We start from the raw sequence: 15,591 nt of genomic DNA, 5'->3' as shown, positions 1-15,591 counted from the left end.
TTTTTGTGTTTTTTGTTTTTGTTTAGAAGCTTTAAACCTGTCTTTTTGGAAGCTTTGCCTACTGTATTTTAGGGGTGGGGGAACATGCCCGAGGCTGTGCCACTTTTGCGACATTGTGCTGCTTGTTCCCTTAACGCTGCAGACCAGGGCCTTCTTCTACAGGCCTGGGCTGAATCAGCACTAGGTGACCATCTCTGCCGCTTACACCATGCCCCCTGGCCATTACATGATCCCAGTGGCCCTATCTGCCAGGATCGTTCCACATGATGTATGGAGGGAGTCTCTCAAAAGGCGCAGACTCTGAAACAGGAAGGTTTTTCTTTCAGCGTGAGCTCCTTAGGGGCAGTCCTTTTTGCCTCTTACATCCCCCTCTGCAAGACTCCGGTTTTCGGTGGCATTTCCAGGAGCTCTTGTCTTCATCCGTTTTCAGCCTCCTCATACTTCAATGAAGTAGTACACAGCTACAGGGGTCAATTAGGTCAGCCTTAGGGGCTGATTTATCTTTTTTTTTTCTGAGAAGTCACTTTTTTTTTTTTTTTTATAATTAGATGCATCTTTTCCCAGAGTTCCCTCTTTCCACTGACACTGTTGGTTGTCCTTTTTAGTTCTGTTTTCTGTTTTCCCTTAATCCTTGTCACATGTCATCATCTCTGAAAGATCTCATTAGGCAGCTGGCACAGGTGGCCCTGGTTACTTACTATAATTGTTGCAGATGTAATACAAAGTTTACAGTTAGCCAGTCTACCATATTCTGCTTACAGTGCCTGCAACCCAGGACCCCCAGGCTGTGGCACACCCTGAATGGGCCAGGTGCAATGCTCAGGCCTTAGGTGATATGTCCAGACTCTCAAACCATGGTTTACTCTTTGGATCGCTTGCCTTCCCAGATAGCGGCCGAACACAATGCCACTCCTTCCTCTCCCATGCTTACTAGAGTCTACATGGTGTTAGATCACATAAGAGGCACAGAAGTACCAAAGACGAACCCCACTCTTAAAATTCCCTCCAAGGGTCCCCTATTAGTCATCAATGGAGAAGCTGCTAACAACCAAGAGCTGACGCCCCTTCACCCCTTCTAAAGCAGAGGTACCCTTACAGAGCCCACAGGGCCAAAGGCTATGCTTTACAAACCATAGCGAGTTTGAGGAGGTTTGATGCAAAGAATGGAATCATCCTGTTAAGCGTTTGGTTGTTTTAAAATGCATTAATACTCTCAAGGAGAACTTGATCTCTAAATGGCATGTTTCTCCTTGTGTAGATCCGCCTATCTCATGACTGTTTAAGAGCACTACCGTTCCACTGTCTGATGCGGCATCACTCAGTGACCCTCTTGATAAGTTGGATTCCCAAGCCAAGTCTGCATTGGCGGCCGCAGGTTTTGCTCTACGCCCAGGCATTGCACTCGCCTGGGTGAGTAAAGATTGTTCAGCTTGGTGTAAAAAGCTGCACAGTGGTATCTTGGATGGAGCCCCACAGCAGAATATGGCTGATCTCATGCCTCCGGTAATCCACACTTCAAAGTTCCAGTTTTGAGTCTTCCCTTGAATCAGCCCGCTTAAATACCCTTGCATCGGCTAATTTGATTGCTGTCCAGCATTCTATTTGGCTGAAACCTTGGGAGACCGATCAGGCATTCAAAAAAAGCTCTAGTTAGCCTTTCCTTTGTTCCTGGCAGACTTTTTGGTAATTGTCTGTTTGGATGAGATTATTTTTGAGGCTGCTTCTGGAACCACAGCTCCATCCACAGTTCTGAGACTTGTCCTTTTCTAACTCCTCCTTTCAGAGGTTGTTCTCTACAAGCCCTCACCTGCTTGACAGCAGTGCCCCAAGACCCAGATGTCTTCTTTTGCCAAGACCTCTTTAGCCTAAATGTGTCTCCTACTCATGTCAACTTCCTGAGTGGGGTGGGGCGGCGACTTTACTTTCCTTTCAAGAGACATTGCTCGCTCATGTGGATGATGCTTGGGTTTGGAAGATGGTGTCGACAAGTTACAACAGAGTTCTCGGCCCTTCCCGTGGAAGGTTTTTCTGTCGACTCTAACCTCGCGCAACGGATGGCGTTTCTGCTTTTTCTCGCGCGGTTTGTTCCCTTCTTCTGGGGAAGATAATAGTCCCAGTTCCTCAGTCAAAATGTTTTCAGGGCTTCTGTTCTCTTTACACTACCCAAGCAGGACGGGTCAGTCCGTCCAATCTTGGATCTGAAGAAGTTTCGTTTATGTTGAGGTTTTATGTTAAAGCTTTAACCCTTTCCCGCCACAGCCATGTTTTGGATTTTCACTTTCCAAAAGCCATAACGCGTAGGAAACTGGAAAACTATTTGTGGGGTAGAATAGGGAAAAAATATGGAAAGAACAGCGATTCCGCAATCTTTTGTGGGTTTTTGTTTTTACGGCGTTCACCGTGCGTTTTGTATTTGTTAACTTTTATTTTGTGGGTCAATATGATTACAGCAATACCAAATTTATATAGTTATTTTTGTGTTTTGCTACTTTTGCAAGGAAAAAATTTATTGTTAAAAACTTGGGTTTTTTTTGCCAAATTCTTTCAATGTTCTAGTGAGCTGCCCCCCTGTTTCTAACCATTGGGTGTAAGTGGGCTCCTGGCACATAGCTATTCTTTACTCCATTGTTTGTCTGCATGGTCTGCTGTTTGTTTTTACCTTCTGGCCATAGTGCTATTACTGTTTACTTCTGTAGTCAAACTTGTTTTCCCTAGACTTTCTCTTAGCTTACCTTTTGTGGACTATCGAAAATGTATTACATTAGGGCTCATTCAGACTAGCGTGTATCACGTCCGTGTGACAGCTGTTAAAACAACATGTATTCCAATGGGGCTGTTCACATGACCGTTTCAACGGAGCGTGTGAACGGTCCATGAACATAATAGGACATGTCATGTTTTACTGCGTGTCACGCATCCCTCCATAGACTCTAGGCTATGAGGGATCCGTGACAACGCGCCCCCTACGGGTGCACCTCTGCAGTTTTTCACGGCCAAGGTTGCCGACGTTAGTCTCAATGTAGCCTAAGGTATAGATGTTGTTGCCAGTAGCCCACTCGGTTATCTCTTACCTGTTGTCGTTTTTTTTTTTGTTTTTTGTTTTTTAAATCATTCTTTCCTTTATGCTATTGTTGTTGTACTTATTTCTAATTATGTCTCATTAAAAAAAAAAATATTTTCAAGCGGTTTGGTCCTTTTAACACGGATTGTTCGTATTGGTGATTGTCTATGACTGGTGTTTGACCACTTTTCTCTAGGACTTTTTCTCCTTTGGTAGTATCTTCCAACTTTACCCGACCTCCTTTCCCAAGGTCCGCTGTCCTACCCCACTTTACATCATACTTAACATCTCAGCTTTAAAGTGTAGCTAAACGTTTGACAAACATCTGACCTGTCATTGTGATATGTCAGAAGTTTTGATTGGTGGGAGTCCGAGCACTGAGACCCCCACCAATTTCTAGAAGGAAGCAGCTGAAGTGCTCGTGTGAGTGCTCAGCCGCTTCGTTTCTGTTTGGCTTTTTCCGGAAAGCCAATGTATCGGTTTACGGGCTTATAGACGTGTCACGAACATTTCAGAAGTTTGTCAAACGTTTAGCTACACTTTAACAGTCATGCCGTTATGGGCTCAGGGTCTCTGAATCATCCAGATGTTGTTAAAGGCCAGGAAACCTCAATCAGCCAATGTGTACCACTGTACATGGAGGCTGATTTCTCCTGGTCTGAACAGCTTGGTTTCCATCCGATGGTATGTTCCGCAAGTAGAGATCTTGTTCTTCCTACAGCCAGACGTTAATCTAGGGCTTGCATTGTCCTCCCATAAAGGTCAGGTCTCTGCTCTGCTAGACTTCAGCGATTTTTGGCCCTTCATTCTTAAGTGAAAAACTTTCTGCTTGGCTCATGCGGTCCCTCCCTTCAGGCATGCCACTGAGATGTGAGATCTCTTTCTGGGGGCTTTTCAAGTTTCTTCTTTTCAGCCTTTGAGGGATATTTCACTTAGGCTATTTTCGTGGAAGTATGCCTTCCTGATTTCAGTCACTTCCATCTGACTTGTTTTGTAACCGGCTGTTCGGTTCTGCAAGACTTTTTTTTTATTTTGCTCATCCATCGGGATAAAGTGGTATTCCGGCCTGTCCGACCCTTCCTCCTAAAGTGTGTTTCCTCCAATCTCATCTGAGAGAACAGACTTTGCATTCTCTTAACGTGGTGAGAGCAGTCCACGCCTATCTATCTGACTGAAGAAGTGGTTTTGGCCCTCCGATTCTCTTTTTGTAATTCCTGAAGGGCCACACAAGGTATTGGCAGCATGCAAGGCCACAAATGTGCGTTGGATCTAATCTGATTTTGGAAGCCTATTGTTCCAAGGGTAAAGTTATTTTCCTTCGGGTCACTGCCCATTCTACAAGGACTGTTGTAGTCTCTTGTGTGGTAAGACCTCAAGCTTCAGGCTTTGCAAGGCTGCTACCTGGGTTTCAGTGCACACTCCTCCTCTGATGCCAGTCTGGGTTGCAAGATGCTGCAGTAAGTTGTGTACTGTACTGTACTGTTCTGGCTGTTTGGTTGTTTTTTTTTAATCTCCCGGGACCGTGGACATGCTGTTTTGTTTTTGTCTTCCACTACTGCTTCTGTACAAACTGATTTCCTAGTGTCGCTAGGAAGTGTATAGCTTGCCTGGGTGGAGCCAAGACTTTTCCTACCTAGTATTGTCCTCCTAGTGGCACCAATGGTGCTGTGTTCCCTAATTATTACAATGAGAGAATTTACAGTGAGTACAAAATACTATTATCACGAACCATAAGATATTCAAATGGGGTATTTATTAATAAAGTATTTCCCTTAGTGCAGCTTATGCAGTATTCATCTACAGGTTGGGTAAATAAACCACGCCAGATTAAAAAAAATTTTTTTTCCCTTGCTCCAAAACTTTTTTACATTTTTTTTCAGGAACCACCCAGTGCTTATCCAAGGAGAAACCTCTGTTGGCAAAACAAGTCTGGTTCGATGGTTGGCATGTGCTAGTGGTAATCATTGTGTAAGAATTAATAATCATGAGCACACGGATATCCAGGAGTACATTGGCTGCTATACTTCAGATGCTTCAGGAAAACTTGTATTTCAGGAAGGTAAATAAGTTTGTGTCAGTTACTCTCTTTTCAAGGAGAATATAAACATTCAGGCAACACAAGCAGCTTGAATATTGTTGGCACAGATGTTTCAAATTGGTTTTCAACTTAATTTAGTTGCGTCCTAGGATGACCTTGATAAGATAACTTCGCTACGTGTTTTAAAAACATTAGATTACAACTTTAAGTTAGTGTAGGGAAAATATGGTTACATGCAATCTGCACAAACTAAATGCACATTTTTTAAATTTATACTTTTACTAGCTGTTTCTAAGAAGTCGTCTGTAGCCATTTTTTTCAATTTTATAGTTCCATGTGTTTTGTACATTATGTAAAAATATTGAGAATTGCCAAATTTCCAAATATTTTTTAGATGTCATGCAAATTGTGTCCACAATTTTGTAGCACATTCTTGATTAATTTTGACCTTCATACAGTGTTTTTAAACCTTTTCAACAGCATGAAAGAAACCTAGAAAAAACACCAGCGTGTTTTTTTTAACATGTTTTTGGTGGTGGTGTTTTGTTTTTGTATCCTGGAAGTCCTGAAGTTCTATAGATAAGCCAATGGGAGATGTCTAAAGAAACACCATACCTAGAGCATACTGGGTTTAAAAAATAAAATAAAAAATGCCACTGACTTTAGACTTTTTAAGTGGAATTGGTCACCAGATTTATGCAACCTTACCTTTAAAGTAGTGCCAGAGAATCTGATTCCAACGCTGTATTACTTTGTCAATGTTTGGTTTTCATAAAAAACACTTTCTCATTCAGCCCATATTTATGAGCTGTGGCTAGTGTCACTTAACTTCCGCAGATTGACAGATTTCTCCCCATACTGTGCATAGGGACATAGCCGCTAATAAGGTGGTCGGTGGGTGAGTGAAGCTAGTCACAACGTATGGGTATTGAGGATTCCAAATTGCGCGCGGATTGTTATCCTCCTTCCTATTGCTATGCCGCTGGTGCTGCTCAAGACTGCAATACCAGGCAATCTCTATCACATGGGGGAAGCAAGCATCAATACTAACCTAAAACAAAAGGCACAAGTAACTCACCAGTGGATGAGCGGAACAGACTACTGAAGGTAGTAGAAGATGGAGACTATGCATGGTGGATGCTAGATGAGTAGCATGCAAGCAGTTAACAGATGAATAAACAGTGGAACTGCTGATCCCAGGATACAGATACACACACAACCACTATACATAAACTATATCTCTGAGCATCAATAGGTCTCGCAGTACAAACAAACATATAGACAAGAACCCCAACTATAATCTGGAAAGCGTTCAGCACATACCAAACATTATAATGAGCACCTGAGTAATCCAGATCTGAAGTATATATAAGGCCCCATGCACACGAACGTAAAAACGCTCGTAATTGCGGGCTCATAGACTTCTATTGGCCACGGGTACCTTCCCGTTTGCTTATGGGAAGGTGCCCGGGCCGTTGAAAAATATGGAACATGTCCTATTTCAGGCCGTAATTACGGCACGGGCAGGCCCATAGAAGTCTACGTGTGTGCACCCGTAGTAATTACGGGAGCGTTGCTAGGCGATGTCAGGGGATAGTCACTGTTCAGGGTGCTGAAAGAGTGAACTGATCGGCAGTAACTCTTTCAGCACCCGGGACAGTGACTACCGCTGGAGTTAATAGTATTAAAAGTTAACTTACCCAGAACTCCCTGCTTCTTCCTCCAGTCCGGCCTCCCGGGATGATGTTTCATCCCATGTGACGGCTGAAGCCAATCACAGGCTGCAGCGGTCACATGGACTGCCGCGTCATCCAGGGAGGTCAGACTGGATGTCAAAAGAGGGACGCGTGACTAAGACATCGGCCTGGGTACGTATGAACTTTTTACTTTCAATCATTGCGGAAACTCGGGCTGCCCCTTCTCTCTATCCAGCACTGATAGAGAGAAGGGGCTGCCGATTAGTTCAGAGAAAACGGGTCCGTAAATACGGGTGGAATACTGGTGACAACGGGCCCGTATTTACGGGCACCGGTCTGTATATATACTGGTGGAATACAGGTCGAATACGTGTGACAAAGGACCCGTATTTACGCCAGTATTTACGGAAGGAAAAAAAATACGTTCGTGTGCATGGGGCCTTAGCACAAGAAAAGTACTCCGCCCTAATTAACCCTAATTAACCCGGAAAAGCAAAATTATGACCAAATCCAGACTCGCAGCAAATGAATTGCCTAGCTACGCCAAAACAAAGACAACGCAAATCATTGATTAGCAGCAGTCCTGCTGCTAATCGTAAGGCTAGGTTCACACGCACAAGTAAAAACGACTGAAGATTACGGTGCTGCTTTCAAGGGAAAACAGCCTCGTGATTGTCGGCTGTTTTTGATGTGTTCTTTTTTTTTTTTTCAATTGACCCCATGAAAAACAGCTCCATAAACGGCTCAAGAAGTGACATGCTCCTCCTTTTTAGGCAGCATTTTTTTTCCACACACTTTTTATGAAACCGCCGCTTAAAACAAAACAAAAACGCCCCGTCTGAACTAAACGGCGGTTTTTCCCATTGATATCAAAGGTAAGGTTTATCGGCGTTTCAGTAGCATTTTTCAAGGTGTATTTCGAGGCGTTTATGCCCCTGAAATATGCCTGAAAACACTGCATGTGAACATACCCGTACACCTATGCACAATGTATGGAGAAAGCTGTCAATCAGCGTCCGGTGGGTGGGGCTAGCTGCAGCTCATGAATATGGGCTGCATGAATAAACTGACTTTTTTTTTTATGCTTATTAATGACAATTAATACAGTGCTGAAATCAGGGTCTCTGGCTCTACTTTATGCTGCGTTCAGGGCAGCATAAACCTGGTGATAGATTTAGCTTTAATGAGCGTTTTTGTTTTTTATGGAAAAAAAAACTGGGAAAATATATCCACCGAAAATTTGAGTGAACACGGTGTGTCAATCCAGCGTAAAGCCACTTTCACATGACTGTTACATAGTACGGATCAAAAAAGACATATGTCTATCAAGTTCAACCAAGGGATGGGAAAAAGGGAAGGGATGAAACAAAAATTCTACACGTCGACATAGGAGCTGATTTTTTTCATTCTAGGAAATTATCTAAGCCTTTAAAGCCATCTATTGTCCCTGCTGTGGCCAGCACCTGCGGTAGACTATTCCACAGATTCACAGTAAAGAAGGCTTGTCGCCTCTGGAGACCGAACCTTTTTTTTCTCCAGATGGGGGGGGAGTGCACCCTTATCTTTTGATGGGGTTTTTCACAGAACAGGTTTTCACTATATTTTTTGTATGGGCCATTCATAGATTTAGATAAATTAATCATTTCCCCCTTAGCTGTCTCTTTTCAAGGCTAAATAGGTATAATTCTTTTAATCTTTCCTCATGACTAAGATTTTCCATGCCCCTTTAGTTGCTCTTCTTTGTATATTTTCCAAACTCCAGGGCATCCTTTCTATGACCTGGAGCCCAGAACTAAACTGCATAATCTAGATGAGGCCTCACTAATGCTTTGTAAAGTGGTAATATTATATCCTTGTCCTGCGAGTCCATGCCTCTCAATACACTACAATATCTTGCGGGCCTTTGAAGCAGCTGATTGACGTTGCATGCTGTTATTTAGTCTATGATCTACGAGTACACCCAGATCCTTCTCAACAAGTGATTCCCCCAGTGTAGCTCCTCCCCCTAGGACATATGATGCATGCAGGTTGTTCGTACCCAGATGCATAACTTTACATTTATCTAAATTAAACCTCATTTGCGCCCAAACAGTGTCCAAATTGGCTTGTAATTTCTGAACATCTTGCATAGACTGAGCTATACTACATAGCTTGGTGTCATCTGCAAAAATAAAAACCGTGCTATTAATCCCATCCTCTATACCAGGGGTCTCAAACACGCGGCCCGCGGGCCGCATGTGGCCCCTGGGGCTGTCATCTGCGGCCCGCGGGACACAGAGCCGCTAGTATCGGCTCTGCTCTGAGACTTATGAACAGCGATGTCTGGGGCTTCCCCAGAGCCGGAGTCCCAGGCAGAGCGCTGGTGTCGGCTCTGCTCCGGGACTCTGTGGAATTCCCTGACATCGCTGCACATATATGGACAGTGTGTCAGGGTCTTCCCCAGAGCGGAGCAGAGCGCTGGTGTCGGCTCCCCTCCTGGACTCTGTGGAATTCCCTGACATCACTGTCCACATATGAACAGCGATGTCTGGGGCTTCCGCAGAGCCGGAGTCCCGGGCAGAGCGCTAGTACAGGCTCTGCTCCGGGACTCTGTGGAATTCCCTGACATCGCTGCCCATATATCGACAGTGTGTCAGGGTCTTCCCCAGAGCGGAGTCCCGGGCAGAGAGCTATTATCGGCTCTGCTCCGGGACTCTGGGGAAGCCTCTGACATCGCTGTCCATACATCGACAATGATGTCAGGGGCTTCCCCAGAGCAGGAGTCCCAGTGATGTCAGGAGCACAGCTGGAGTCCCAGGAAGAGCCTACTAGCGCTCTGCCTGGGACTCCAGCTCTGGGGTTGCCACTGACATCTCTGTCCATATATGGACAGTGATGTCAGGAGCAGAGCTGGAATCCCAGGCAGAGTGCCAGAAGCGGCTCTGCTCCGGGACTTCAGCTCTGGGCAAGCCCCTGACATTACTGGGGCAGCCTCTACGGAGGGCACTGTGGCAGCCTCTACGGGAGGGCACTGTGGCAGCCTCTACGGGGGGGCACTGTGGCAGCCTCTACGGAGGGCACTGTGGCAGCCTCTACGGAGGGCACTGTGGCAGCCTCTACGGAGGGCACTGTGGCAGCCTCTACGGAGGGCACTGTGGCAGCCTCTACAAGTGGGTGTGTGGCAGTATCTGAAGAGGACACTGGCATTATCTAGGGGTGTGTTACATTATCTACAGAGGGCACTGTGGCCTTATCTACAGAGGGCACTGTGGCCTTATCTACAGAGGGCACTGTGGCCTTATCTACAGAGGGCACTGTGGCCTTATCTAGGGGTGTGTTGCATTGTCCACAGAGGGCACTGCGGCAGCATCCACAGAGGGCACTGCGGCAGCATCCACAGAGGGCACTGCGGCAGCATCCACAGAGGGCACTGCGGCACGATCTAAAAAGGGGCTGCCCAATCTTGACATGTGTGCTAACTGAGCCGCCGGACTGCATTTAGCGACACTTAAACTGGAAAGCTGGATTGTTGAAATAAGCACGTGGAGAAATATCTCAAATTTTAAACCTAGCGCTATTATTATACTAATGTAGTATTATTCTAGTAATATAGTGTTATAGTAGTTCAAATAATTGATTAACAATAATTTTGTATTGCATCAAATTTGAAAGCAATGCGGCCCGTCAACTTCACATTTTTTCTATATGCGGCCCACTTACCCGGCCGAGTTTGAGACCCCTGCTCTATACCATTAATAAACAAGTTGAATAATAGTGGTCCCAGCGCTAAACCCTGGGGTCCACCACTTATAACTGGGGACCATTCAGAGTAGGAATCATTGACCACAACTCTCGGGATACGGTCCTTGAGTCAATTCTCAATCCAATTACAAACAATACTTTCTAAACCTATAGTCCTTAATTTACCCATTAGACGTCTATGAGGGACAGTGTCAAATGCCTTTGCAAAGTCCAAAAACACAAACCTTTTTCCCACAATGGATGTTAAGCTAACTGGTCTAGAATTACACAGGAAGACCTAGAGCCCTTTTTGAAAATGAGCGTCACATTTGCCCTGTGCCAGTCCCTTTGTACTATATCAGTCACTAGAGAATCTCTGAATATTATAAAGAGGGGGATAGGTTCCCTTTAAGTTATTTCTGTCACCAGCATTTCACCTATTGAACTTTACTTATCCCTCACTGGCCGCTGCTATCAAAAGTTCATTGCCGTTATCCCCTCCCCTAAAATCCTCCTCCGACTGTAAATAACGCTCTGCAAACATTTCACGCCTTTTATCGTAATAATCCGGTGTCCCTTTCTGCGCACACACCAGAAGTGGACATCCATGCATAAGCGCAGGCTTTTATGTCCTGGGGGAATGTGAGGAGCTGTCAAATGTAAGGAGGAGGGGTAAACTCGGAAAGACTTGATTAATGAAGATATGACTCTTTTCAAACAAAGTTTTTACTCTTTTATGCTCATTTGCATACGGTGTAGGAACACACAAAAACTAAAGCCCTAGAGCCGACGAAGTATATAATTATAGGTTATATGGAAATGATTTTTCACCCACTACCACCAGGTATTGCTGGTTTAATAGGTGAAATGCTGGCGACAGGTTCCCTTTAACTAAGATCTTTAAGAACTGTAGGATGTAACCCATCTGGTCCAAGAGCATTGTGCACATTTTATTTAACTTCGCTTGGACCATATTTACATTCAGCCGATTCAGTATATTAGTTAATGCATTAACAGTACTGACACCGGCAACATCAGCTGCTCTTTCTTCTGTTGTATATACAGAGCTGAAGAACCCATTTAGTAACTCTGCCTTCTCTTGATCCCTTGTTACCAACTCCCCATTACCACTATTTAGAGGTCCTACATGTTCAGGCTTTTTTGCATTTATATACTTGAAGAATTTTTGGGGGTTTGTTTTGCGATACTTGGCCACCCACCTTTTTCATTTTGTATTTTTGCTAGTTTTTACTCTCCAATCATTTCCTCAACACATTGGGATCCTTTTAGATCAGTATGTGCTGTCTTATATTAACACATTAACGATACTGTTTAGACCGCACATACTAATCTAAAAGGATCCCTATGTGCTGAAGAAATGGTTGGAGAGAAGTGTGTGACGCTGATTGGTCAGCGTCATACACTTCTCTGTACAACGCCCACTTGGTCAATAGTAAAACACGCCCAGTTCTCCATTGAGAAACTCATTAGCATAAAGCTAAAATCGCTAAGAACGTGGTGAAAATAGATCGTTTTTTTTAAATAAAAAGCACTGCTGTCACCTACATTATAGAGCCAATCTCCTTATGTAGGATATAGGGCACTTATAATGTGGTGACAGAGCCTCTTTAATCCTTTCCCCACAGTGTATTCTCCCCCCCCCCCCCCCACTGATATAGTCTGACCCCTCTCTAACCTAATTATCCCTTTTTATTTTTTATATTGACCTCCCTCCTCAGCCCTAGTTTAAATACTCCACCACCCCAGCTATAAATCTCTCCCCATCACAGCGTACTCCCTTCCTTTTAGGTGCAAATCCTATGCAGAATACAGGTTTACCCCAATGAGAAGTCAGCCCAGTGCTCTAGGAACCCAAAGCGGTCTCCTCTACACCAAGACTTAAGCCATGTATTTACCTCCCTGAGCTCCCGCTGTCTTTCCTGTGATGCGCATGGCACAGGCAGTATTCCAGAGAACACTACCTTGGAGGTCCTTCCCTTCAGATTGTAGCCTAGTTATTTAAAATGATTCTTAAGGCTTAAGTGTATTCTGTCATTGGTTCCCACATGGACCAGCTCCTTCCAGAAATTTATCCACCCGCTCCACCACATGCCGAGCCCTGGCACCAGGGAAAACGCAAACCATTCGGTTGAGGCGGTCTTGACGACAAATGATTCTATCAGTCTTACTGATAATAGAATCCCCTACAATCACTAATTGTTTTTCCTTACCTGCATTACCATCCCGCCGACTACTAGCTGGGCTGTTCTCATAGCTTTTAGGGAGAACAGTATCCGCTAGGGCTGCCATTTCTAAGACTGACACCCTCACATCATCATCCAACTTGGCAATTTTGCTTGAAATAACAGAAACAAGATTGGCCTGCCTTTTTCTTGGACCCCTTTCTACTGCCCCTAACTACATTGACCTAGCTACTTGCCTGGTCCCGCTGACCCATGTCTTCACCCACCAGATCTACCCCACTAACTGCGTGCTCAGTGAGCAGCAAGCTCCGCTCAAGATTGTCTGTCTTCCTCAGTGTTGCATTCTGCTCCTCCAGATCTCTAATGTGAGCTTGCAAGGTGAACAACATGCTCACATCTGCCACAGAGGTATTCACCATGGAACTCTGACTCCAGTCGTGCATACATATGGCAAATTGTGCACTGACGAAAACCTCCAACCTTGCTGTCCATTATCGCAGTTACAAAAGAAACCGTGAACAATTGATAAAGTAGAAGAAAAGAGTACTTTATAGGGACTTTAAAGAGGCTCTGCCACCACATAAGTGCCCTATCTTCTACATAAGGAGATCGGCGCTATAATGTAGATGACAGCAGTGCTTTTTATTTTAAAAAACGATCTATTTTTACCACTTTATTAACGATACTTAAGTGTTTAGACAGTGAATAGACATTCCACGGGATGTCTATTCACAATCTCTGCACTTCGTTACTGTGTCTGTGGTACTTACAGCAGAGGAAGCGTGATCTCGTTCTAACCTCATTTACAGCGAGATCTCGCGGGATCACGCTTCCTCTGCTGTAACTACCACAGACAAGAGTAACTAAGCGCAGAGATTTTGAATAGACATCCCGTGGAATGTCTATTCACAGTCTAAACACTTCAGTATTGTTAATGTGTTAGTATAAGGCAGCACATACTGATCTAACGGGATCCTTATGCGCTGAGTAAATGAATGGAGAGGAGTGCATGATGCTGATTGGTCAACGTCATACACTCCTCTGTACAACGCCCACTTGGTCTAAAGTAAAAATGCGCCCACTTGGGCATTAAGAAACTCATTAGCATAAATCTAAAAACGCTAATAAAGTGATGAAAACAGATCGTTTTTTTAAATAAAAAGCACTGCTGTCACCTACATTACAGCGCTGATCTCCTTATGTAGAAGATAGGGCACTTATAATGTGGTGACAGAGCCTCTTTAACTCTCCTTTTACACTGGTTTATTAACTCAATTTATTTCACAAGCCACTTATTACACCCAGCATGAGAGCAAGCTCAGAAGGGAGTTTCAGCAGGGTAATTTATAACACCTCAACGCAATTAACCCCTCCCCTTAGCTGCACAGCAGAAAATAAAAAAAGGGTTTTAAATTGTCAGTAGTTAGAACACAAGCTGCACACAAAAAAAAAACCTTGCTAACTTCTATTTGTAAGCACTCAATCCGTTCACAAAAACACACCGCAGCACACTTCGGTTTATCAACTCCACTTACTACACAAGTCACTTAGTCCACCAAGCCCAATGAGAGCAGTATTTTTGTTTAGTATTTTGCATCGGTATTTGTAAGCCAAAACCAGGAATGGGCCCAAAGCAAAAAATAGGTGCAACTCTTTCCGTTATGCTTTCTTCCATTCCTAGTTTTGGCTTCCAAATACTGATGCAATATACTGACAAATTCTGCTGTGTAAATGAGGCCCATTTTTGCTAGAATGAAATGTTCATGTTGTGCCCAAAGACACAGAATGCAAATCTAGAGCCTTTACTCTCAAATGAATAATAAGATCCTCAGAATTATATTGACAAAAATGTTTTTACATTTGTTAGCTTGCATTGTTCTACGGGATATAATAGAAAGCATTGCATGAACTACAGAGTTTTTTTGCTGCTGGATATAATCTAAAAGTCAGTACGAAGGCTCAATTTTACCACATTTTACCATAGTTTGCAGCATGCATCTGGAACAGAGTGTGTCCAGGCATTTACTGTAGAGCGTTTTGGATCCAACTGAAGAAAGAAAATGTTTACATTCCTTTTAAAATGAAAAAAAAAATTATAAAATATAATGTATGCAGGCTATAATTTTGACAGCCGGCAAAAATGTTTAGCTGCATACCATTTTTCTTCTTTTCTAATATTAATACTTATTTTTTTTTTGCTAATCAGGAGTTTTAATTCATGCCATGAGGAAAGGTTACTGGATTATACTGGACGAGTTGAACCTGGCTCCTACAGATGTACTTGAAGCTCTCAACCGATTGCTGGATGATAACCGAGAACTTTTTATTACTGAAACTCAGGAAGTCGTTAAAGCACATCCAAGGTTTATGCTTTTTGCTACTCAAAATCCACCAGGCATTTATGGCGGAAGAAAGGTTTGTTCCAGATTTTAAAAAAATAAATAAAAAAAAGAGCAAACAAAATTAGAGCAAGACAGAAATTATCATTCTCTTCTTCTTTCCCTGTCTGCCTCTTTTCCTCTCTCTCTCTCTCTCTCTCTCTCACTCCCTCTTTGTCCCTCTTCCTCTCAGTGTACCCTTAGGCTGGGTTCACACAACCTATTTTCAGCCATAAACGAGGCGTATTATGCCTCGTTTTACGTCTGAAAATAAGGCTACAATACGTCGGCAAACATCTGCCCATTCATTTGAATGGGTTTGCCGACGTACTGTGCAGACAACCTGTCATTTACGCGTCGTCGTTTGACAGCTGTCAAACGACGACGTGTAAAAATACAGCCTCGTCAAAAGAAGTGCAGGACACTTCTTTCAGACGTAATTTGAGCCGTTCTTCATTGAAGTCAATGAAGCACAGCTGAATTTACGGCTGTC

At 43.7% G+C, this 15,591-nt stretch overlaps 1 protein-coding gene across 8 annotated transcripts in view; it reads left to right on the top strand.

Moving 5' to 3' along the window:
• MDN1 (midasin AAA ATPase 1) overlaps positions 1 to 15,591 on the top strand; it is a 314,285-nt gene that overhangs the window by 94,734 nt on the left and 203,960 nt on the right. For all 8 annotated transcript variants that reach the window (XM_075862158.1, XM_075862156.1, XM_075862153.1 and 5 more), the window contains exons 24-25: positions 4,942 to 5,120; positions 14,927 to 15,135. In XM_075862158.1, coding sequence (XP_075718273.1) covers positions 4,942 to 5,120; positions 14,927 to 15,135 — 388 coding nt within the window. The remainder of the gene's footprint in view (positions 1 to 4,941; positions 5,121 to 14,926; positions 15,136 to 15,591) is intronic.

This window comes from Rhinoderma darwinii, chromosome 4 (assembly GCF_050947455.1).
Source record: "Rhinoderma darwinii isolate aRhiDar2 chromosome 4, aRhiDar2.hap1, whole genome shotgun sequence".
NCBI lineage: Eukaryota > Metazoa > Chordata > Amphibia > Anura > Rhinodermatidae > Rhinoderma > Rhinoderma darwinii.
Note: the sequence above shows the minus strand (reverse complement) of the source record. Positions and strands in the feature narration are given on the sequence as shown.